The sequence below is a fragment of the Pongo pygmaeus genome, chromosome X (assembly GCF_028885625.2).
Source record: "Pongo pygmaeus isolate AG05252 chromosome X, NHGRI_mPonPyg2-v2.0_pri, whole genome shotgun sequence".
NCBI classification, from domain to species: Eukaryota; Metazoa; Chordata; class Mammalia; order Primates; family Hominidae; genus Pongo; species Pongo pygmaeus.
Genome location: NC_072396.2, coordinates 55761953 through 55787976, shown reverse-complemented (window position 1 = coordinate 55787976; position 26024 = coordinate 55761953). Strand labels below are relative to the sequence as shown.

The following is a 26024-nucleotide window of genomic DNA, read 5'->3' as shown; positions in this document are numbered from 1 at the left end:
ATCTTAAAGGCTATGCAAAAATGAGCCATGGGCTGGATTTAGCTACCAAGCCATAGTCAGCTATCCCCTGGATTATCTTTTAATTCAAATATTTGAATGCTGCATTTTTGTACCAGTAGTCAAAATATTAACAAAGGAGAGCTCTACCCCCACATAATATTTAGAAAGGCTCAAGAGAAAGTCACTTTGGCCCTGAAAATGAGAAAAAGCCTAATAATCTATGTTATCATTTTTTTTTTGGATCATGAGAGAGCTGAGGTAATAAGGCAGCCATGGGAACTGATACAAGAGGATGACAAGTCCCTCTGAGGAGAGATGACACACACAAACTGTGTTACCTCTGGCAGAACATGTGTGCAAGAAGTGACAGTCATAAAAGTGGATAAGAAGGAAACAACTGAAATGTAACAAATTCATAAAGTTCAAACGTAGGCAATTGAGAGAGCTGGAATCCCTAGAAGTCTCAGACATAAGTAGAATCCACGTTCACAGACAGATGAGACCCTGTCTCAAATAAAAAAATAGTCAAATTGTATAAGGCTAAATAAAAAAATCAAGAACAAAAATAACAGATGCTGGTGAGTTTATGGAGAAAAGGCAATGCTTATATACTGTTGGTGGAAGTGTAAATTATTTCAACCACTGTGGAAAGGAGTGTGGCAATTCCTCAAAAAGCTAAAAGCAGAACTACCATTTGACCCAGAATCCCATTACTAGGTATATAAAGACACATGCACATGTATGTTCACTGAAGCACTATTCACAATAAAAAAGACAGAATCAACCTAAATGCCTGTCAATAGTAGACTGGATAAAGACAATGCATCTATAAGAAAAAGAGAGACATCATGACCTTTGCAGCAACATGGATGGAGTTGGAGGTGATTATCATTAGCAAACTAATGTAGGAACAGAAAACCAAATGCCACATGTACTCACTTATAAATGGGAGCTAAATGATCAGAACACATGGACACATAGCAAGGACCAACACACTGGGGCCTATCAGAGGGTGGAGGGTTAGGAGGAGGGAGAGGATATGGAAAAATAACTGATGGACGCTAGGCTTAATACCTGAGTGTCAAAATTATCTGTACTACAAACCCCTGTGACACACATTTACCTGTATTACAAACCTGCACATGTACTCAACCCAAAATAAAAGTTTCAAAAAAACTCACAAAATATATGAAATATTCTGATATTTCTACTGAGAAGAAAGAAATTCACTTATTTTTGTACAAAGAAGGAAGAAAGGAAGAAGGAAGGGAGGGAGGGAGGGAGGGAAAGAGGAAGGAAGGAGGAGAAGAAAACAGAGAAAAATAGGGCTGAACAAATGTGTCTGTCTCTACCCAAACAGCTCTTGATGAGAAGGCACTTTGAGCAACTTGAGTGAGAAGTAACATAAATCAGAGGATGTATTAGTCTGCTCTCATGCTGCTGATAAAGACAAACCTGAGACTGGGCAATTTACAAAAAAGAAAAAAAATAAAAAGAGGTTTAATGGAGAACTCACAGTTGCACATGGCTGGGGAGGCCTCACAATCATGGCGGAAGGCAAGGAGGAGCAAGTCATGTCTTACATAGATGGCAACAGGCAAAGGGAGGGAGGTTGTACAGGGAAACTCCCCCTTACAGAACCATCAGATCTTGTGAGACCCACTCTCTATCATGAGAACAGCATGGGAAAGACCTGCCCCCATGATTCAATCACCTCCCACCGGGTCCCTTCCACAGGGTGGGGACACCACCAAACCATATCAGAAGATCTCAATCATCTCCATTTACAGCCTTTCAAAAGTTTTTCTGGCTGTTGTTTCTGAGCAATTCAAAACTGCCTGGGGCCCAATGAATCCATGTATTCTCCTGAAGGGCATCTTTTACCTGGATTAACAGCACAGCTGAGAACTAAACTAACAGACCAGTTAGTTTAGGAAGAAAAAGGAAAGAAAAATATAGTAGACCAACATTTCCCTCCCCCATGATATTGTTCTCTTTTCACTTTTTCCATTCAATGTAGAGAAGGGTAATTGAATCCCAAAATTTCTAAGCTGAGAGACCTCTGAAAGATTATCCTATACAGCCATTTTCAAAATATTTTTAGCAACAGAACACTTTTGTGAAATGAAATTTCATCTAAAACCCTACTGCAGAAAATGGGGTGATAAAGTAATATTTTTCATATAAATGTATCACTTTAGTTTCAAGTTATCTTTCTCTAAAGGCTGTCAGTAAATTTGATTGAGGTTCTTCTGAGGAACCCAACAAATTATTCTGTGGATTTCTGCATAACACTTCAGTTCCATATTAGCTTCTACATCTGAGTTTTTGGTATTTTTACTGTTACCGTTTCACGGCTGCAAGAAGATCTTGATTTTCACAATATATTTATCACTAATCTGTATCTTGGGAAAAAGAGAACCTCACTTTAAAAATAAACAAGTTACAAGTAAAGGATGGAAGAAGATATACCCTGCAAATATGAATCACATAAAAACTCAAGGTGTCAAATTAATACCTCACAAAGCACTCTTTATAGTGGAGATTATTACAAGGGACAAAATGGGACATTACATAATAATCATGAGATCTGGTCATTTAAAAGTGTGTGGTGCCTCCCTCCCCTCCTCCAACTCTCTCTCTCTCTCTTGCTCCTGCTTTTGCCATGTGAAGTGCTTGCTCCTGCTTCACCTTTTACCATGAGCAAAAGCTTCCTGAGGCCTCCCCAGAAGCTGTTACCAGAAAGGGGTCCCAATCCAGATCCCAAGAGAGGGTTCTTGGATCTCGCCCAATAAAGAATTCAAGGTGAGTCCACAGTGCAAAGCAAAAGCAAATTTATTAAGAAAGTAAAGTGGTGAAAGTACAGCTACTCTACAGACAGAGTAGGGTATTCCTAAAAGTAAGAAAAGGAATGCATCCACCCTAGGTACAATACTTGTTTATATACAGGATAAAAAAGATTATGGGGAGATGTGCTCTGTACAAGGGTTTGTGATAAAGGATTAATTTTCTTAATTACTATATTTTGCAAGAATTGATATGATCTTTAAAGCAAAATTAGGAATGCTTCTGTTCTCAAGATATTGGGATATCAGGACACTCCTAAGTCTGGATCTGTTCAGTAAAAACATCTAGAGGCTAGAAATACCTAATTTTCTGAGAATGCAGCCAAGCAAGCAAAGCCCAGCCTCATTTTTCCTAGATTTTTCCTATTTTTTCAAGATAGAATTTCTCTGGTTCGAATGCCTCTGACAAATCCAGCACCATGCTTTCTGTACAGCCTGCAGAACCATGAGCTAATTCAAGCCTCTTTTCTTTATAAATTACCCAGACTCCAGGTATTTCTTTACAGCAATGCAAGATGGCCTAATACAGGGTCTGCATTGCTTAGGAGTCTCATGTTGATTGCAGTGTCCTCAGTGGTTTCTGAAGGAAGGCTAACTTATCTCCCAAATCCTGCTGGTGATGCTGATTTGCTCACATATGTCTGTGGCTGGTGTAACTTGCATTTTTGTCTCTCTCATCTTGGTCAGAATCTGGTACTCCCTGGCTGACTCAGCCTCAGCCCATGTGTGCTGGCTTCTGCAGACCCCTCTGAATCTGGGCTTCATCCTCCCTTCCGCCCCTGGCCAGGGTTGTCCACTACACAGCCTCAGCTGCAAGGTAACCTAGTCCCTATCTGGCTTAAGCTTGCCTCATGGTAGCACCCCTGGCTCTTGAATCAGCCACTTTCCATACCCTCCAACCCCTCCACCTTCTAAGAGAATGCAGCCCCTTGGGGTCTCACCTACAGCACAGCAATAACCAAGATCAGCTCTTGAAAGCAAAATCCCTCATTTCTAACCATCTATTTGCCCACTTTGTAGATGATAGCATGATCCAATAGATATGGAGAACGTGGTGATTCAAGTAAAAGGAATGATCATTACAAAAGCTTGCTTCTTGAGAATGTGGAAGGGCATGGGATCCAAGTGAAGGGCGTTAAGGAAAAAAATTATTCATGGCATTTGTTAAAGAACGGTAAGGCAGACTTCATTCAGGACCATCAGGATAGGTGTAGGGACCACTGCTATGGGGTTTTGTAGTGAAGGGAGAGAAACTAGGTTCCACTCCAAATACAACAACGAAAAGTGGGAATTTATAGCCAAGGAGCAGGGTGGGGAGCAATGGATGGAAAATTACTAAGAGGAAACACCACAGGTAAGGGGGTATTGTGGCTAAATTGAACTAACAGGATTGTTGGTGAAAGTGGGCCAGGGTCACCAGACATCACCTGGGGGATGAGGAACCTAACTGAGATATTGATGATGGGAAATTCTAACCAAACTGACTTAGCAGGATTCTTGCTAAAATTGCACAATGCAGCAACAAACATGGCAGTCTAAAAGTCCCCTGTCCAGGGCTGTCTACTCCACAGCCTCGGCTGCAGGGTCACCTAGCCCCTTGCTGGGTTAGGCTTCCTTTATGGCATGATCTTTAGCTCTTGAATCAGCCGCTTTCCACATCTGCCCCCCCATCCTCAGGGAATGCAGCCCCCTGTGGTGTCACCTACTTAACAGCAAGAACCGGGATCAGCCTAAACTCTAGCACTCCCTTTGCCAACTTTTTAGATAATAAAGTACAGATAGAGGAACATGATAATTCAGGAGAAAGCATAACTGCAAAGGATGATCCCTTAAGAAGATGGAGGGCATAGGACCCAGGTGAAGGGCCTGGTCTCAAGTAGTATCCTGTCACTTCCTCCAGGGAAGCAGCCAAGATTGTAAGTGCAGGTCCACTGCTGTTGGGAAGTGGTGCGAATTCTTCTCTGATTGCTTCTATTTTCTCAAGGGAATATCAGTGTATATCATGAGAAAATTGGGTGCTGGTACTTGTGGAGGGATCTTGCAAGTAGACTAGACAGAGAAGGTACACTTGTGGAGGATGTACATTGTTTGTCTACTTGGGGGGGGATTGCCAGGAGAGTAGGGAGGAGAGAGTTAATAGCTTTGGGTAAGCTGGCTAAGGAAGGTGAATGGTGAGGAACGCGGTTGTGGTTAGTGGAGAGGAGGCCTCCTTGAGGCTAAAGGCTGTGGATGCTGGGGCACTGGAAGAGGGAGCTGTTAGGACACGATCGGGTGCTGCCCGTTATGAGAGTGGGGGATGCAAGAAGTGGACATCGTGGAGGGGCGCGGTCTTTCCTGAGGCCCAGGGCATGACCGCGGGCGGAAGAGACTTAAGTGGGCGGGAGGAGACCCCCCCTGAGGACGGAGAGGCGCCGGCCACGGCCTGGTCAGCCCCGGGGGCGCTGAGGTAGCCGAGGAGGATCAGCGGTGTGAGGGCTGCAAGGACAGGGCGTGTGCCACGTGAGAAGCGTGTTCAGAGACTGGCTGGGTGGGAGGAGAATGTCCATGAGATTGGCACAGGTCTCGAACATGGGGCGGCTCGGGCAATAGCGCAGCAGAGCCTGATCCTCAGCGGATCGTCCCTCAGGCGTCAGCTCCCAACAGCAGGGAAGGAAGCCTGCGGGGTACCCAGAAGAGGCAAGCGCCGACCTCCCCGGGCTCCGATGCGCAGGCCCAGAGCCCGTCAATCCTAGGCCAGCCCCGCCCTCCGGGCTGCGTTTTTCCGGCGGCGCAGGAACTTCCTGCGCGGTTGCTATGGTTCCGAGGGCAGGACTATGGGAGGCTGCCCTGTACGGTAAGTTCTTCGGGGCCTTTCCGGCCGTGCTCTGGTCCCCACTGTCATCACGCTTTGCTTTCTCAGCCAAGATCTCGGGGCTCGGGGCGGAAACGCAGCGGAGATGTATTTTCTTCCGGGGTTGTGGCGCTCGGCTCTCAAGACCTGCAGGTGACAGTGTTGCCCGGTGGCGCGGCCCTCCTTGCCTCCTGCCCCGCCCTTCGTGCTTGAAAAAAAAATGCCGCGAAGCCTTCTCTGAAAGAAAATGCTGGTTCTTTGGTTGTCAGTGCCTTACAAGCCCTGGAGGCGGGGGTGAGGTGGGGATGTGGTCCCTCGCGAAAACCCAGTCAGTGGACAATAGCATTCTTTTTTTCAAATTGGCATTTCCTCGGTGAGGCTGCTAGGTACCCTAGCAACTAGTATTTCTGTTTCTCTGATTGGTTTTGTCATCTTTCTCCACGTGATACTGGAGTTGTATGGACCTTTATCAATGTATTCTTTCATTACAAACGTCACTGAATCTCATGGTAGAAAACTTGGTTAGACTGTTAAAGCGTAATAAAGGAAGCCAATCTTATCCACAGTCCGATCACCCAGCCGTGACCATTAATCATATTCTGTGATAAATTTCCTTAGATGTTTTTCGTAAAGTTGCATTTTAAAAAATGAGATTAACATTGTTTCATGAACATTCCGCTTTTTAAACTCAGCTTCACACTTTGAAAAATCATTTTCATAGTATTACTCTGTTTTAAAAACAATGCAAACGTATTGTAAGCTGTTGAAAGTTTCAGTAAAACTTGAGCGCAAAATATTCAAATACTCAAAATACCATGATCAAAGACAAACATCACCATGCTCCCTAATGAAGGCAGAGCTGTGGCATGTGTTTGTTTCACTCTTTTATCCTGGCACCTGGAGTAGTGCCTAGCACTTAGTGGATGCTCAATAAACATTGTGAAATAAAGTAATATTTACACCCGGTCATTTTTTCTTTGTATATAATCAATCATTTCATAATGGAGTGTAATATAGCAGCAGTTTTCTACGTGATTTTTTATTTGGCATTTTGTAGTCAGCATTTGCCTATGTCATTAAGATATCTTAAAAATCTGTTTTACTGGCCTCAGCCAGTTCAGTTGACAAAGGCCATTTACCTGGTTGGACAGACTCAGGACAAAGCCCAGATCTTTCCAGGTTTGAGGCTCTTTCTTTCATTTCATAATAATCTCACTGAGGCTTCGGTAAGATGTAGCATAGAATTTCCTGGGTAGATGGGGTGGATCTTTTATTGTTGCTCCATGTTTTGATCAGCTGTTAGTATATTGGCTATCTTTTGACAAAGATCCTGCCCTGGATCAATTCATAGAACGGAGATTCTGGAAGGATAGGCATCCTAAGGTTATTTTCTGAAAGGCATGCTAAGGTTATTTTCTGGAAGGCATCCTATGGTTATTTATTCCAGTGGTGAAAAGCTAGTCAACCTAGCCTGCTGCATTGATTTAGATCACGTAATGAGGAGCTTGCAATATAAAGAAAAATACACTAACTATGAATTCAGGGGCCAAATTACCAACATGCTATTGGAATTAGGGACACAGACAGTTGACAGTAAACGGTATTTATGAAGCAAGCCTGATCTGACTACAAAGGTCTTTGTCTCCCCAAATCCCACTAAAACTGCTTTAGCATGTCTCACATATCTGGGTAAAAATCACATTTCCTGCAAAAAAAAAGTGCCTTTTTAAACACTGTACACAAATAAGCTGAATTCATTTATACTGGCAAGTTCTTTATCATAAAGATATTGTTTGATTTGGACATGCAGTTCTTCATTAACTTTTACTTCCTGAAAACTTTCCTGGAGGACCTTGGGCCAAGGCTAAAGAGAACTTTCCCTCCAGCCTCAGCTCTACCAGCCTTACTCATTTTACTGTCTGAGTCACTGTGCTTCTCTGGGCCTGCTCTTTGCTCAGTTTTAAGAAGAGAGGTCAGGCTATGTTAGTGGGTGGCACAGGAAGGCAGATCCAGGGAAGGATGTGGTTAAAAAGCCCCTGTTCCCAGTACAGGAACTCCTTTTTTTCCTATTATGTGTAGCTTTATCATTTCTTAAAGAAAGCAGTTTAATTTAACAGAGTGTTAGAAATCACTGCACTACATGACTAGTACTCAGTCTCCTAGAGATGAGAATTGATTAAAGAGTAATGAAATTATAAAAATAAGTAAACTCAGCCATTCTTAGGAGTACCAAAAACTCAAAAGTAAGTCTCTAAGCAGATGGCTGGGGAGAATGTCTGATTAATAATAGAGTGCTGTGAAAACTATGTCAAACGCTGCAATCTGATTACTTATTGACAAGGAACCTGAAACTGAAGATGTAATCTTACCAATCATTGAGAACAATTTTGAGAAAAGAATGTTTCAAGGAAGTAATCAGCCACAATCTCATGGTAACAATCTAGTGGAGTAACTATGTCATAATACTAGCTGGTATAGCAACAGTAAGTGCCTAACCACATTCAGCATACAAGAAATATCTCTTCAGTGTCGCTATACCACTGGCATAAGAACTTAAGAGTAGACACTGGCAGACACACATGTCTTAAGATCTTATTGAAGGAGTTAAAAATCACTTACCCTGGAATTGTAACTTCATGGAGTCAAAACAATGAAACTAATTAGGTAGATTTTGAAAACTTAGCATTAAATTCCTCATATTCTTTATTTTCAAGGGTCATTTAAAGTTATGAAAATTATTTCTAGAAATGAAATGTACAGCTTGACTTTACTTAGAGTTCTTGTATTACATTTTTTTATCTTCATGCCTGGTAATGGAGTACTTATGACTTTTATATCTTGGGATAGCAAATAGTGACATATTTTTTCAGGCAAGGTCTCATATATGTATGTTGTCACTGCTTTACAGTTTAAGCGTCCAAAAGATCAGTTGTTTCATCTAACAACTCTCTCTTTGCAATTTATTTTCAGGAAAAGAAGAAGAAATGGCAGTAAAGAGGGCAACCATCATTCCACCCAGCCCAAAAGGAATAAGAGAAACCCTATCTTTCAGGATTCTCAAGATACAGAGGTAGCAAGTGTGGTCAGATAGCCTCTATTTCATTCATTGCCTACACTAAATTATCCAATTTGTGCTCCGTGATGAAAAGAAATGTATTATTCCAAGAAACCTTCATAAAAGTTTTCTTTCTTGATTACAGTGGCTTTTGAGCTGGAGCTTTAAATTATGATATAGTATCTCACAGAAAATGGAAAAGAAGCACAGAAAAACTTTGCTAAACATAATCAGGAGGAATTAGCCCCTGTAATTTTGTCCCCTCATATGAGCAGGGAATAGTAGTCTTACTTCCCTTATTTTTATATGGAAAACATATTTTTTAGTACATAGTGATATGTTATTAGGTGGAAGGCAAGTCTTGCTTTCTCAGTGAAAAAAAGTGAAAAATTTGGGGCAGTCTCATGATTTTTGCAAAACCTTAATGGTGCTAGAAAAAGAGTTTGAAGTTTTTAATTTTTTATTGATATAGAATAGTTGTACATATTTTGGGGGTGCATGTGATATTTTGATACCTGTATATAATGTGTAATGATCAAATCAGGGTAATTGGGCTACCCATCACCTCAAACATACATCTTTTCTTTGTGTTGGGAACTTATAAATCTTCTCTTCTATTTTGAAATATACAATAAATTATTGTTAACTGTAATTTTCCTACTGTACTGTTGAATTCTATAACTTATTTCTTCTATCTAACTGTATTTTTATACCCCTTAGCCAACTTCTTTTCATCCCCCCTTCCTCTTTTCTAAACCTCTAGTAACCACCATTCTAAGGAGCTTGAATTTTAACTTCAAGGTGCTTCACTTTAATAACTTGTATTCATTAGCATAGTATAGCTTTAATTGAGATATAATTACTAGTAGAGTGTTAAAGGAACCTCGTAAAGTCTTTCTGAGTTAATCCTCTTAGTTAATAACTAAGTATGGCTCACCTTTCCGTTTTTTGAGCAAGATGAGAAAAGATTATCAATCCAGGTCCTCTTCTTGGTACCTACATATACACAGGTATGATTATCCAAGATTGTGGGCAGCTACTTGGATGAGTAAAACATAACTAGATTTAACTTATATAATTTGTTTTGTTAGGTGCTTGGGGATTTTTGTGGGATGTATTTGCACATATAGGAATATTTTCTTTCAACCATACATCTTACAAATTACACCACCACTTTCCCTGTAAAAATCCTAGTACATAGATATAAGACTTACAGAAAGTACAAACACAAAGAGCCGAACATTTCTCTACAAGTGTGTCTAACTTGCCAGGAACATTCATTTTACCTTTCAGATTACTGAGTAGTACAAGAAATTAAGAGTGGAAAATTATGTAGATATACACACAAGTGGCTTATCTGGAGCAGGTCTCTGCCTTTTTCTCTTCCCTACTGTATAGAGTAGGAAAAGATTTTGTGCCCTAATGCTACAATTCCAAAGGGGCAGCAGAAATAAGAGAAATGAGAGAAAAACAGAACCAGGAGGCCCCAAATACATTTAAAATTGGAGGTCTATGAATCCTGTTATTTTTCAACTGATAGGAAATCTCCCCTTGTCAGGTTATCATTTTAAGTAATATCAGTTCAGATGACAACTGAGGCATTTTTTTTTTTGAGATAGTCTCACTGGGTCACCCAGGCTGGAGGTGCAGTGGCATGATCTCGGCTCACTGCACCCCCACCTCCCAGGTTCAAGCGATTCTCGTGCCTCAGCCTCCCGAATAGCTGGGATTACAGGCATGCACCACCATGGCCGGCTAGTTTTCGTATTTTTAGTAGAGATGGGGTTTTTCCATGTTGGCCAGGCTGTTCTCGAACTCTGGCCTCAAGTGATCCGACCACCTTGGCCTCCCAAAGTGCTGGGATTACAGGCATCAGCCACCATGCCCCGGCCTCAGTGAAATTTTTGAAGAACATTTTCTCTTAGGTTCTTAGTAGTTTGGAGTCATTCTCATCACATTTGATCACATACATTCTAAGAGACAGACCTACTTTGGGAAGCATTTTTGGGGATGGAATCATTGTTGAACAACATAATGGTCATTAGATGTGGTTTTAAACCCTATGGCAAAATGGGAACCTTCTGAAATTAGCTTCTACTCAAAGATACATTCAAAATGGAGGAACAAGCTTTTTCAAAGATGGCCTAATCTGTTTTGTACATTTTAAGAAGCCGTGTTCATGGAGCATACTAAACATTCCAAGCACTTTCATATTGCAATTGAATCTTACAGTCTCAGTTGTTTTAATGAATTGAATATGTCCACATGTTTTTCTGCAGGTGAGGATTACCTATCAATCTTTTTTTTTCATTTTTGTTTGTTCAAATCCCATTTACTGAATTGAAACAAGATGAGTTGTATAGATTTTTAAATAGTTGTATAGATTCTGTTATAAATTTAATTTTTGAGCTGGAAAATAACTTACAACTCAGTGTCTGTTCTAACTTCATCTTATGAAGGAAACTGAGCTACAAAAAGCATAGATTATTTACCCCATCAGCACAGAGAAGTTAACACATGAATATCATTGCCTTGCTAATTTGGAAAGTGGTTGTAATTCAACAACCTAATTAATTCGGTATTTTACAGTTCATAAGATTCCACAATGTTTCTAGTATTAGAGAATGTGTACACGTCATTTTAAATGCCTTGGAACTTTGGGAGCACATATTTTAAGTGCCCTCTGATGGATTTGGTTAGGATCATCTGTTTTACTTAAGTTTCTACAGGTGCCTTTGAATAAACATCATATTATTATTCCAGGGATAGACTATGTATTAGGAGTGAATGTTTTGTTGTGGAGGTTCACATAAAGGAAAAGCTGTAAGGCATGGAGGGATGGAATTGAGAGGAAAGCTAGGGCTTGAAAGAAAGTAAAATACTGGGCCGGGCGCGGTGGCTTACGCCTGTAATCCCAGCACTTTGGGAGGCCAAGGCAGGTGGATCATGAGGTCAGGAGTTCAAGACTAGCCTGGCCAATATGGTGAAACCCCATCTCTACTAAAGAAATACAAAAATTAGCCAGGTGTGGTGGCGTGCACCTGTAGTCCCAGCTACTCGGGAGGCTAAGGCAGGAGAATCGCTTGAACCCAGGAGGCGGAGGTTGCAGTGAGCCGAGATCGTGCCACTGCACTCTAGCACTCTAGCCTGGGTGACAGAGTGAGACTTCCTCTCAAAAAAAAAAAAGAAAAAAGAAGAAAGTAAAATACTGGGTTCATCTGCTTTTATCATTAAAAAGTGTTATATAATTTTATATCATAAATACATGCATGAATTTCTGCTCTGTTTTTATGAAGATATTCTGTAACTAATATTCCTCCTCATCTCCTCAGTTCTGTTTATCCTTCATTAGCCTGCTAAGGTTCTCTTTTCACTCCGTAACTAATCTTGTGTCTAGTTTATTTTTCTCTCAAGTACTGTGTCTTTTCCCTCTCTTTTAAATCCAAACTGTAATCTACATTCACTCCCTTTTGTTTCTCACCTCCGTTTGTGCAACTGCTCAGTAAACCTTAGCTCCTCCATCCCCTCCCTACTCCTTTGCTGTAACATATGTCAGGAAACATCTGAGACTTCCTAAATTGCATTAACAAATATTTACTGAGCACCTACCATTTGCCAGTCATTGTCCTGGGTGCCTGGCATCAACTTAGTGTCTCTGTCATTTCCTCAATGACTCCTTTCTATTCTACCTCTGGGTGTATCAAATGTATCCCTTTCTTTACATTTCCACCGTCCTAATTCAGGCTTGCATTGCCTCTTGCTTGATACATTGCAAAATTTCCCAGTGGTTTTTGTGGTCTCATCCACCCCCTATTTCATTAATCCATTAAAATGCTCTTCCTAAATATAGATCTGAGCATTTATCTTATGCTCAAATACCTGTTTGTACAGACTTCTTAGAGTGACATTCAAGGCCCCTGATAACCTAGCCATATCTTCTCTTGCACATTTTGGCTCTCACTAACTCTTCTCTGGGAGATACCAGCCACATCATCTGTGGCTTTGTCTCCTCAAGAACTCTTCTTCAGCTTGCTTGTGCTCTTATTGCTCTCTCCATTTGTCACACCCTTCCTATTAATATTCTCTGTATCTTTGAAGGCCTAGCTCAGATGCATTTCATTTTAAGAAGCCTCCTCTATTTCCCCAGTCAGCATTCATTGCTACATTCTTGTAATTGCAATAGCTTGATGCTGTCATTCTCAGAGTACTGTATGCTACTTGATTAGGCTCAAGAATTACCTGTTGAATCCCTAAGTAGCCCAGGCAAAGTGCTTCCTTATACATTGTATAATAGACATACGAATATTTGTTTAGATACTGCTTGGGCATCAGAACAATCTGTGCCTACTTGACAGCCTCTCAGAGGTTGGGCCCCAGCATGTGCACATGAGTCAAAGTGTCAAAAAGCCACAGGGGTGATTTTGATGCCTATTCTGAAACAGAATGTATTATAGCAAATCCCTGCTGGCCTCAAAGTTTCTTTGGTTACAGGTAAGTATGCAGATTTCTTTATGGCCCAAACTAACCTAAATCCTGCTTTTTCACACAGACCTGGACCGCAGGATTTTTGTAAAGTGCCTTTGTGAATTTTGCATAATGAGATACCCTACTTTAGAGTCTTCATAAATATAATTTTATTTTGCTATGTGTGTGAATTTGCAAGGGCTCTATCCTTCATTTGCCTTGCACAGAGATCAGCCCTAAACCTATATTGAAAATTCAGACAAAAAAGAATGAGCTTTGTAACTGTCAGATACGATAAGCATTCTGGTAAGACATTTGTATGAGGATTTAGGAGGATGGTGAAGATGTTTTATATATTATGAGTCTTTCCAAATACTGAAGTGCTTAAAATCTCATTTATTCTCTGATAAAAGAATTTGCACTTTGGGAGGCTGAAGCAGGAGGATCCCTTGAGCCCAGGAGTTCAAGGCCACAGTGAGCTGCAATTGCATCACAGCAATCCAGCCTGGGTGATGGAGCGAGAGCTTGTCTCTAAAAAAATAATAAAATAAAGTGTATTAAGGTTAATGCTTCTGTACTAAGATAGCAGTTTCAAGTGTCAAAACCATACACCATCAAGAGGCAAATTTTCCTCTCAATCATTCTGACAAACGGTCCATTAAGTGGGATATCTCACATGAAACAGATTCACAGGGTAAGTGTGATAAAGCCCAGGTTGCATAATATAGGCTATGTTTATTAAATAAACAGCATTATTAGCCTAGAAAATGCTAGTGTATTGACTTTTTAGATGCGCTTTACTAGGCTAAAGGAGGTTAAACCCTCTTCCCAAAATCTCAGTTATGGAATCACAGTGCTTTTTAAGTCTTTGCTTTGAAGTCAGAAGTAACTGAATCCATAAGCAGGAGATTTTACTTGGTTTTGTAGTAGCATTCTTTAGTTTGCCTACTTACAAATAAAATGTTTGTTTTTCACAAAAGAAATATATTTGTAGTAGATGAGTTAGAAAGTGAAGATACAGGCCGGGCGCGGTGGCTCATGCCTGTAATCCCAGCACTTTGGGAGGCCGAGGCGGGCAGATCACAAGGTCAGGAGATCAAGACCATCCTGGCTAACATGGTGAAACCCCATCTCTACTAAAAATACAAGAAAAAAATTAGCTGGGTGTGGCGGCATGCGCCTGTAGTCCCAGCTACTCGGGAGGCTGAGGCAGGAGAATGGCATGAACCCGGGAGGCAGAGCTTACAGTGAGCTGAGATCGTGCCACTGCACTCCAGCCTAGGTGACAGAGCGAGACTCCGTCTCAAAAAAATAAAAAATAAATAAATAAATAAAAATTTAAAAAAAGAAAGTGAAGATACAAAACTAAAATTAAAAAAAAAATTATTTAAAGTCCCAACTCTATATATGTGAACTCAGAATATCTGAGACAGGTCTCAATATGGAAAGTTTATTTTGCCAAGGTTAAGCACGCACCTGTGACACAGCCTCAGGAGGTCCTGACAATGTGCTCAAGGTGGTCGGGGTATAGCTTGCTTTTATACATTTTAGGGAGATGGAAGACACCAATCCATATGTGTATGATGTACATTGGTTCAGTCTGGAAAGACGAGACAATTTGAAGCTGGGGCTTCCAGGTCATAGGTAGATAAGAGACAAGAGGTTGCAATCTTTTGAGTCCTTGATCTGCCTTTCACTGAATATACAATTTAGTCTGGCTCAGTGAATCTGCATTTTTATACAAACAATAGGGTAGAGGGAGTAATCAGATATGCATTTGTCTCAGGTGAGCAGAGGGGTGACTTTCTGTCTGACACCTGTGAAGATAAGTTATCAGTTTACATTGCCAGGGTAAAATTCAACAGAACTGTTTTAGGGTAAAGATCTTGAGGCCCACAAGGAATTTCTTTGTGGGCAAATTGTGAGAAAGGTATGTCGCTTTAAAAAAAATCTTTATAGCTATCTGATTTAGGAATACAATGGGAAGTGGGTTTGCCTGATGTAGTTCCTTTGGCTTTGTCTTTAGTGAAAATGTTTTTCACTAATTTTCCCTTGGCCTAATGATTTTAGGGCCCTGAGATTTATTTTCCTTTCACATTTTCCCCACTTTCTTTCTTAAATCTTTTGGAGAAAGCATTTTAGAAGAAAATGAATCTCTGGTCTCAGATTTTGTTTGATCTCTTGTCGCAAAGATGGTTTATTTCTAGATGGGTAGGTCACACATTATTAGGAAACCTTATTTTTAGCAGGTTGTGAAGTATCATGTTCTATGACAAAAAAGTAGGGGGAGGAAGAGAGAAAGAAAACAACAAACAAAAAGATGGGGAACAATCCTGGAAAATCAATATAGGCCATATTACTCTGAAGTCCATACATCAGTAGGCAGGTATGAAAGTGTTTTATGTATGTAAATAGGTTGCTGTTATTTTTTTCTGAAGCTGAAGTTGTCTAGCTTCAGTTCACAGGGTTTTAAGAAAGCGCAGCTTAATTTTTGTTGATTTCAAATCAGGAAAAAGGGAAAGGAAAGAAAGAAAAAAAATGAAAACATTATTTTTGGAGGCTTGTAGCCAGGAAAAATTTTAGAATCCAGTCTAAACTAGAAAATAAGAAAAATTTAAAAAACATTAGGCAAGACTAGAATCTAACAACCGGTGTACTGTAGTTCATTTTGAAACATGTTTTTTCTCTCTCCAAGCCCCATTTTCACTAAAGACAAATCATAGGACAAATTTATGTGTAAAATAAGCATTAGTTTTATTATACTTTGCCTGAGTATTTGTATAAAGTCAGCAAGAATAACTATTTGCCATGCACACTCTTTTGTTTTTAAATTGGCTTTGCTGGAACTTTATTCCATAAGGAATCTCAGATTACACTTCAACGCCTTGAGCTCAGCCATGGATTTATCTGTGCCTGTAAATACCCACATTAATTGGGTAAATTACTTACTGAGGTCCCAAGATAACCTGGGACTCCTTGGGCCTGTCAGAAAGTGCCATTCTTTACTTATCACAGGTCAGGAACCTGTACACAGACTGTGTAGACAATATATGAGGCCAGCTTTCTCAAGGGGATTTTATTGGCTCTATAAGTCAACTTTGATTATGTAAAGTAATCTGTTTGGATCTGCCATTCCAATCAAAGCCTCAGTAAAATCAGTGTCTTCAATTGTGTCCTGTTACAAAAGAAAACAGAGTCTTATCAATTTTTTGCAAATAACTACACTACCATAAACTATGTATACTTGTAAATAGTTTTCAAATTCTGGAGAAATCAGGTAGAAATATGCTTCAGATTTTTCTCACAGTAACATAGTTAACCCAATATTAAAAGCTGTAAAATAGCTCAAAGAAAAATGGTTTTCTGGACTCAGAAACAAAAGTTAGAAACAATGTTACAAATTCAGAAACAAAAGTTTCTGAGTTTCAAACAATGTTTCAAAGTCACAAAAAGATTATTTCAGTTTTCCATTAGTTTCATCTGTGTAATTAACTCCTGTTCTGCTCAATGTTTATGAACACATTAGCTCTATGGGAGTCTTGGAAGTTTTTCCTCTATTCTAGTATCACAATCTCCAAAGTTATCAGAAGCCTGCATTCAAGAGCACCTGTCAGAGTCCTATAGCTGATTATAAAACCACCTTTTGAAAGTGATAAAAGTAAAACAGCTGTGAATGACAAGAGTCTTAGAACAGTCATAAAGACATAATCGACAAGGAAATTTGGTTACTTCTGTGGCTTACAACTATTTTACATAATCATTATTACTACTGATAACATATACCAGAGGTTCCCAATCCCTGGGCCTCTTAGGAACCAGGCCGCACAGCAGGAGGTGAGTGGTGGGCAAGCGAGAAATACTGCCTGAGCTCTGCCTCCTGTCAGATCAGCAGCAGCATTAGATTCTCATAGGAGCGCAAACTCTATTGTAAACTGTACATGTGAGGGATCTAGGCTGTGTGTTCCTTATGAGAATCTAATACCTAATGATCTGAGGTGGAACAGTTTCATCCTGAAACCATCCCTTCCTTCCCCCATCTGTGGAAAAATTGTCTTCCACAAAACCGGTCCCAAGTGCCAAAAAGGTTAGGGACTGCTGACATGTACCAAGACATATCAGAATCACAGGAATTTCATACAATTCTGAAACACATACTAATAACACATTTATATAAATATAATCCAAAGAAGGTTAAAGCCATTTTATATTTGACAATACTTCTTGTATGATTGTATTATATCAAATAACCCGAATATGTCTCTTTTGGATGTCAGGGGACCTAATATTAAAAGATTAATGAGGACCAAATTTATAATTTTATTTTGGAAAGTTTGTCAACTAGAAAAAGTTAAAAATACTTGATATCACAAAATAGGATCGAAGGTCATTGTAAAATAAGTCATTCATTTAGCCGAGTGATAGATTTCAAAGAAAGACAAAAGTTTTTATTTTTTTGAGAGAGGAGACTTAATTTCCCAAACAATAAGCTTTAATAAAGACAGCATGAGGCCCATTAAATCTGTCTTTTAAATTTTTCCAAACAAATTTATTAAGTTTTGGTCATTTTGACCATAACATATAATTTCAATAAACTTTTTCATAACCTTTATTTTTCTTTAATTAAGAAATGGGTTAATGCTCCAAGAAAACCTTGTTACTCTGACATCGGGGCCCAGATGCTGGTCTTGCATCAGTGTGCCTTCAATATTAATAGTTAATTTATAGAGAAACTTAACTAATTTTATCTCTCAAAATTGGCCGTTACAATCTCACATACCCACCTCTTCCATGATAGTCCCTGGGCCTTGAGGAATTTAATAGTTTTAATTTCTGGCCTTGTGCCTTATGAACACAGTGTATTTTGATTGGCATCTTCTACTGGGTCTGAAGATAAGGCTTTAACTGCTGTCATTGTTTAAGATTTAGCAAAACTTGGTGTTCTTTTTATATCCAGGAGTCAACGCCCTATAACTTAAAGGCACAAGGACTTTAAAAGCAAGAAAGTTACATGGATGTAGTAACCTTGATTTAAAAAAAAAATTAACTTCAGTTTTTTTCTAAGCAAATTAAAACTTAATAACAATGGCATAGGAGTTATTTTGATAAAATGTAAAATTTGTTAGACCAGTTACCAAAAAAAAAAACCTCCTGCAGTACAATTGATATTCCCTATGGAAAGTCCATTTAGGTAAGCTGCAAATCAAAACTAATGAAAATGATACTTGAATTAGTTAGACATAGGCAGAATGTTTCCTGGGTAATAAATGAAAATTTTCGGATTCATAGAAGAATTTAAAGCCAAGAGCACAGAATGTTATGTTGGAAGAAAACATTTTCTTTAGACCTTTAAGATAAAACATTTTTAGCATCAGGCTATGATAAACAGTTGGAACCTGAGGAGAAAAATTACAGAAGCTGAAAATGAGTTGAAGGAGAGGGTTATTATCTCAGGCCTTTTCAAGGGGGAGAGAAAGCTGAAAATACAAGATAATAAAAGTTGAAAATTGGGTTAAACAAATTAAAATCCATTGTAATTTTATTTAGAGTAAATCAATACCTTAAGAAAATTTTGTTGTTCTAACCGATTCTTTAGTGTATATGTTTTTTAAAAAATCAAAACCCAATCTGTAAAAGACTATTATAAAAAATTTCCCTTTAATTATAGACAACTTGATACAAATCATTAATGAGATGCTTGGACTTCCTGTTTTATCCCAGACATCTTTCTTTCTTAAATAACCAGTTATTTTAGGACAGAAATTTACCATACAAGATTTTTTCTCATATAAAATTATTTTCCTTTTAACGTTTCTTGCCAAAAATACCCCTTTATATTTATAAAGAGGTAAATATATAGTATGTAAAGAAAGAGACATTTCTTTACATTGTTCTTATTTACTGGTTACTTTCACCTTGTTTCATAAATAGCTTTTAAGTAACCTTTGAATTAGACAAAAATTATTTTCTTTTAAATAAGAAAATTTTTTTAGAAAAATATTTTCCTATAATGTTTTAAAAATTAGAAATCATCCAGACCTTTTTAATGAGTATTTATTATTTAACTTAATATAACTTTAGATTTTAAATTATATGACAAGTTTTTTTACAGGCATTTATTCTATTACATTTACCTAATTAATTTTTTAAATGGTTTACTCAGATGAAAGCTGTGAATGTCATCATTTAGTTATTTCTCTGTTAACAATTTTTATAGCCTATAAATTTAGGTTTTTCTAAGAACCTGAAGTATAAAGACTTCTGATATAGAATGACATATCATTATTGTTAATGGCTGATGAGATTCTGTTGTATGAATGCATGCACTATAATTTAAGTACTTCTTTGTTTTTAAACATTTAGTTGTTTCTGATTTTCAGCTAATAAAAATATTGATAGTATAAAAATGTCTTAATGAGCATTTCTATTTATATCTGTACACAATTGAGTTTAAAAACTTTTAAAATGAAACAAATTAAAGGTAGATGTATTTTTTCTTAATAATTATTCTAAAGAAATCCCTTCTAGCCTATGAATTTTTAATGTACACAGCATAGCATCACCCTAGTGTTGCACTACAGTGTAAAATCAATATGTTCTCATTGGAGATGAAAATTTGATTCATCAGAAATGATTTCTTGTTCTTACCTTATTTTTCAGGCAGTACCTGTAACAAAAAAAAAAAAAAAAAACAAGGAAAGCCAACTAAGAGGAACCAAAGTGTGGGCTGTGGGTTTCTTATCCAATGTAATAGCTTACTTAATTTTGGAATATTCATAACTTCATTACTTTGTGACAGTGGGCGTTCTATATTTTTATACTCAGGCCTAGGAAAATTTTTTTTTAATTTTCTTTTTGAATTGGCCTTGACATTTAATCCTTAAATCAATTTGATTGCTATTGCTAACTCTCACATCTGGCTTCATTTGACCCCTTCTATCTCTTTTCCTGCACAAGTTCTTTTAACATGTTTCTGGTTGGATAAAGATGAGCATAGGTTGTCTCTTGGTACCTGTGGGCAGTGTACTGTGTGACCTAAGTTGAACAGCTGCAAATGACCTATGGACTATGACCATTCTTGGTTTAAGTCTTACTAATGTTACCTTTGGAAAAAACTTACTTAGAAGAAATATAATACCAGCATTGTTAAATATTGTAATTTGAATAAGAGTCCTTGCCATTACCTTCTTCTTTTGGGAATTGTAACATTGGAAGGCAGGAAATTCTTGGAAACAACTGTTTACAGGGATCCCTGAGTAGCTTCTCCAACATAAAAAAGACACTGAATCATGTTAGTTTAATGAAAAAAAAAGAAGATCTTAAGAGGAAAATACACACCCTATTAAATCCATAAGTATATAAGAACAATGAATGCTAGTCATAAAATGCTAATAAGTAACATATAACTTTAACTAAAAGTATGTCAAATGCCTTTCAGGATATGTACGTAGCACTGAATTGATATAGGAAGAACATACATGTCCACTATCAGGATATGTGTACAAAATCATTGTTTATTTGTATCTATGTGTATATCCATGTATGTATAAATGTATGTGTCTTATTTGCTTCATTGTAACTTTTACCCATAGTCCAGCTTACTTGTTATGGTCATTATTTCTACTACATCCTTAGCATTAATTGATACTTCAGGTGGAGGATGAGCACTTACTTCTCTGATGCAGTTATTGGAATAAATCGTACAAGCAAGGGTAGAGAATGTGTGAAGGGATTTGGAATTGGAAGGCTTATGTTTGAATCCTCACCCTGCCACTTCGTAGCTATGTGACTTTGGACAAGGCAGTGATCTGTTTCCTCATCTGTAAAATGGGGGCTGTTAATCCCAACTTAATTAAAGGGTTGTTGTGAGGATAGAATGAACTATCTTAAATGGCTCTACTTTGTAAAAACCATTAAGCCCATTATAGAGTTTTATGCTGCTATTCTCCAAGCCAAGTAGGAAAAATATTGTAATAGCATAATAGCAATCCCCTTTCTTTTTCCTTCCAGTTTTCATGGAGTGATAATGAAAGGAGCAGCAGCCGCATTAATACCCCAGAGAGAGCAAGTGGAGCAGAAGGCAACTTAAACCAGATTGTTACTGAACCTGATGCAAACATTCCCCAGTTCTTGCATGAGGGGTATGTACCATGCCAAGGTCTTTACTCCCATATCAACCAGATCTTGAAGGAGGCTCACTTCAACAGCCTGCAGCAGCGAGGACAAGCTCCAACATGATGAATTAGGACTTCCTTATTCCAACCTAAACTGTGTTTATAAAAGCAATTGCATACACACCAAAAAAAGTCTATTGGTTTTTAAGTCTACATTTTAAGTAACAAGTTAATGGGCAGTTGTTTAATTGGGGTTTTACTGCACTGTTGCAATTTTAAAGGGGCTGTGAAGAAATGTTTATGAAATTTTTATTTTTATTTTTATTTTACTCTTTCTACGTGGAGTTTTCAAGTTGAGTGTCAAATTTATGTTAACGTAGCAATATGAGGAAACTTCTCCTGTGCATTGAAGCCATATGTCCAATTCAGATTGATTTCCAGATCTGTCAGTTAGAAACTCTGTGTTAAACATCTTTTTAAAATACAAGTAAGTCTTCATTTTTAAAAATACAATAGCCTAGTAAAGAGGTATGTAGCTTTCATTTAAAAAACAAACAAAAAATCCACACTCAAAAAACCATAAGTTAGTATTCCCAAATATGCAAAGCCAGATTCAGTGTTGCACTGAAATGAACTGCCATACTCCCCTCAGAAGGTAGATGTTCTGTTGAAATTGCTCTCTAGTTGTAATGGCAACAATCAGACCCAGTTTAGACTATGAACATGAAAATCTCTCTCTAATAACTGTCTCTACACTTTGTATTTCCAGGGAGAATGTTTCTAAGGCTCTTGTATACTTAGATACCTTCTGTATCATTTATCCTCTAGAGTGTGCACTTCAGACTTAGTAGGAAACACTGCACAATTCTGTCAGATAAGAAATATGTAATAACATTTTGTCTTAAACAAAAATTTATTACATTAGCGTATTATGTGATCTCATAATTCCATCTATTATGTATAGAGTTAATGTTAATACAGTGTAAGCTACTAAACTGATGTTTAAAGTAACAAGAATTGTGGAAGTGGGTTGGACAACTGTCCACTTTATGCTACATAGACCCTTTCACAGAGATTAGGGGGCTAGCTTCCATTATTAAAATTGCAAAGATTCACATGGCTTAGAAACAATAAGGTGAGATGCCATTAGAAGAAACAGGCCGTATTATTTATTTAGAGATGGGGGGGGTCCCCATGTTTTAGTCATACTAAAGAGCCAACCAAATTTGAATGGGGAATTCATAGATGTGCTTCCTCAGTGGTGAGCTGTGTGAACAAAGGACCAGGATGCATCAGGTTATCTGCCCTGGACTATGCAAGGGGTACAACCTGTTGCTAGATTTAAACAAAAATGCGTTAGAGTCTAACAGTCCTCTCCTCCCTGGTCATATTATCTTTTCCACTATATTTGGAGGTCCACAGAGTGGAAACTAGCAGATCTGAGAACTATGGATAGCTCTACAAAGAGGTGTTTGCCAATTGGCAAGGTTTGGAAAAGACGTAAGGTTACAGTTTTACTGAAAGAAGAATGAGATTTTATTAAATGACAGAATTAACATATGAAAATGAACACTATCCTAGGAAAAGAATACATACACACACACACACACACACACACACACGTTTTCATGGTTGTTTCCTTGAATATGGGTAGGATTTTAAGGAAGATACTTGTAGTATAATTTTAGTGTTATGGGGAAAAAATTACAGCACCACATTGGCCCCAAACTTAGGGAGTAGGCATGAGTCAATTATTTCTCAATTAGATGGTTTGAGTAAGAACATTTTTTTCTATGGCCAGTGCTTCCAAAGTCAATACCAGATGTATGGTGAGAAGAAATTTGAATTCTAAAAGGTTTTATGGCGGAAAATAGAGAAAGGATACCTAGCCACCAGTTTCTCTAACAATAAAGTGAGCAACTAAATACTAAAGAAGATGAGATATTTGAATTTTCAACCCACATGTACACAACAGGATTCAGAAATACCCAGGAAGAATTCTGCATGCTTAAATACACAGCATCCTACTGAAAGAAAGTGTCTATTAAAAACACAGTGTAGTTGAACAGCTGAGAAAGCAAATTTCCATTCATTCCCCCTATTTAAAGATATGAAAGATAAAGCTATCACCATGACAAAGCATTATTTTTTCAAAGTAAAAAAAATAATAATAATAATAATAAAGCAATTACATACACACAGAAAAAGTGTTGGCTTTTCAATCTCTATAAGACTTTTCAGTACTTAGTTGAACTAAGTAAGCACAATCTTATTCCAGAGTGGTCAGTGTAAATCTCTTGTCCTAGTAAATACAATATGCAATCTCTGTCCTGTCTTTTGCAGATTGTGTAAACCTGTTTATGTCATAAACTGGTTTATGTCCTTTGGTCCTGAAATAAAACTCAATACTTCACAGCAGGGAAGGAACAAGCTGTTTAAAACTAATTATCTCTGCTATGAAGGAGAAGTATTTTCAAGGAATATCAGAAGAAAGTAGAAAGTGAGAGGAGGTTCCAGCTGGGCTTCCTGGGTCGAGTAGGGGCTCAGAAAGCTGTGAAACTCACTCATTTCCTGCATCCGGACTTACTTTGGTCCTGGATGAATAATATTGAAGATATATGCTTAAAACATTCCTAACATCAGAATTTGTGCCTGTGTTTTCTTCCCCAAGAAAGCTATAAACAGTGAAAATTTTGTTGTAAGCTTCCCTGTATCCTCTCTCCCTCTGTCCCTTCCCCCTCCCCTGAAACTAAAAGGAATGTTAAAAGCCCACTTTTCTGTGACCAGCAGACCTTATCTATGCTCCCAATTCCAATTCCTTGTAAACACAATTTGTAAAATCCCGTGAGATCCTGTCTCCTTTGCCATCCCGCTGCAAGGTTATAAGTAGATAAAACTTAAGTTACAATTCCGGTTTTCCTCAAGATCTGAGACATGTTAATTGTCTTTGTTTCTCCCTCTGGTAACATCTTCCCACCGCACGTATTTCCTGCCTTAAAGAGTTTAAAAGGTGATAAAAAAATCTAACACTGGCTACCCCACTCGGGACCCCTTCCACGCTGTGGAAGCTTTGTACTGTCACTCTGCTTAATAAAGCCTACAGCTTTTTTTCTCTCGGTCTGATCTGTGTGTCTCTCTTTGGCGTGGCTAAGGCAAGAACCTTTGGCGTTACAAAGGACTTCTCTGGATTTTTTTTTTTTCAAAATTTGGAGTTTGAAAAAAGGGAGCCAGATTAGTTTAAGAGGTGAAATTAGACCCTGTTATATATTTTAAATGAGAATATAAAGCAAGGGCAGAATGCTGCACCAATAATGAGGTGTGGTGGTGCTTGGGGAAAGAAACTGCCCTTAAATTCAAACCCACCCTGTGCCACACTCTGTGCGAGTTACTCATTAACCCCTGAGGTAGGTGGTGTGGGCTCTCCATTTCATAGGTGAGGAGTGGGAGGCTGACAGTAAGTTATCCGTATGACTACATACAATTCTGAGAAAACTGAGAGTGGTTAATGATTTGCTAAAAGAAACACAGTGGCCAAGCAGCAGTGCCAGGGTATTTCTGCTTTTATAGTGAAGACCAGGGCTGCCAGGACACATTTTCTCTAGGGAATAGTTCTCTGTTTACATAACCAAAGAAACAGTAGAATGAAACAAATTTACTCTAAGCTCTTCATCAGAGTCTAGATGTTGAATGATTTTCTAAATTCATTTCTTTTTATATAGCAGCATTTTCAAAGGAATGCTCTGTAATATTGTCACTTAAATCCCTACAAAGTGAGTCAGATCTTAAAGCTGACACTGTTACCAGACTCTGTCTCCTTCTTGATTTCTTGTTCCTCCTGGCTGGAGGCTGTGGTCAGAGTATAACCTATATCATCTGAATGGAACAACTGGTTGACTACATGAACCGAGGCTGGGCAAAATAGGCAAATATTCTGACCAGGAAGCCATTGAGATATATTTTATATTTTGTTTAAGACAACTTCTTGAGACCAACTGTACAAAGATGGTGCACCTGCCTAAATCACATGTGAGATTCTACACTGGCGCACATTTGACTGGTTGGCAATTTCCGTGTATCTTCTGGCCACAGTATTGTTATAATGAATGGAAATTTTCTGGTTACAAACAAAACTACAAATTCAGTTGCCCATTAAGATACTGGTGGAGACTTTAGGGAAAATGATATTTAGGTTGAAGAGCAGAAAATATATGCCTTCTCCAGGGAGAAAGTCATTCATTCATTCTCATCTGATGGAAGGGAAAAAAATCCAACTTTTTGGTCTATAAAATCTAATTAAAATGAGTGGAAAAGATTTTATATCTGTGCTATTTCTCAGGGTTCAAGTGAAAGTAATTGTATGGAGTTAGAGTTGCTCTTCCTTTACTACTAAAAGACTTTTTTGAAGTAGGCAAGATTGTAACATAATAAAACAAATAGATGATTAACAGATCAACATGGAAAGTATAAATTTACACATCACTCACTTTGATAATCCCCAGACTCCGAACTTGGTATTCCATTAGACTAAGGAGTAGGTCTTTAACTTCCTGCCACTTGGATTAAGTAGAATCAATTTCTTCCCTGTTTCATTGGCCCTGGTTCTTTTTTTCATATCTTCTGTGGTTTCTCTGAGCTCCCTGAGTTGCCCCAAATGCATTTCTTTAGATGGTGTATTAGTTCGTTCTCACACTAATGTAAAGAAATACCCAAGACTGTCC

At 38.2% G+C, this 26024-nt stretch overlaps 1 protein-coding gene across 5 annotated transcripts; it reads left to right on the top strand.

The window, feature by feature from the left end:
* The first annotated feature begins 5225 nt into the window (after window positions 1–5225).
* Window positions 5226–24418, top strand: VCF2 (VCP nuclear cofactor family member 2). 5 transcript variants are annotated; one of them, XM_054472953.2, is made up of 3 exons: window positions 5226–5679; window positions 8647–8746; window positions 21203–24418. In XM_054472953.2, exons 1-3 carry the CDS (start codon window positions 5660–5662, stop codon window positions 21428–21430), a joined length of 348 nt encoding a protein of 115 aa, XP_054328928.1. In that variant the 5' UTR covers window positions 5226–5659; the 3' UTR covers window positions 21431–24418. The 5 variants fall into 5 exon arrangements, with proteins under 5 accessions (XP_054328928.1, XP_054328927.1, XP_054328926.1 ...); XM_054472952.2 differs by having other exon boundaries at window positions 5433–5679; window positions 8647–8749; XM_054472951.1 differs by having other exon boundaries at window positions 5630–5829.
* The last annotated feature ends 1606 nt before the right edge of the window (window positions 24419–26024 follow it).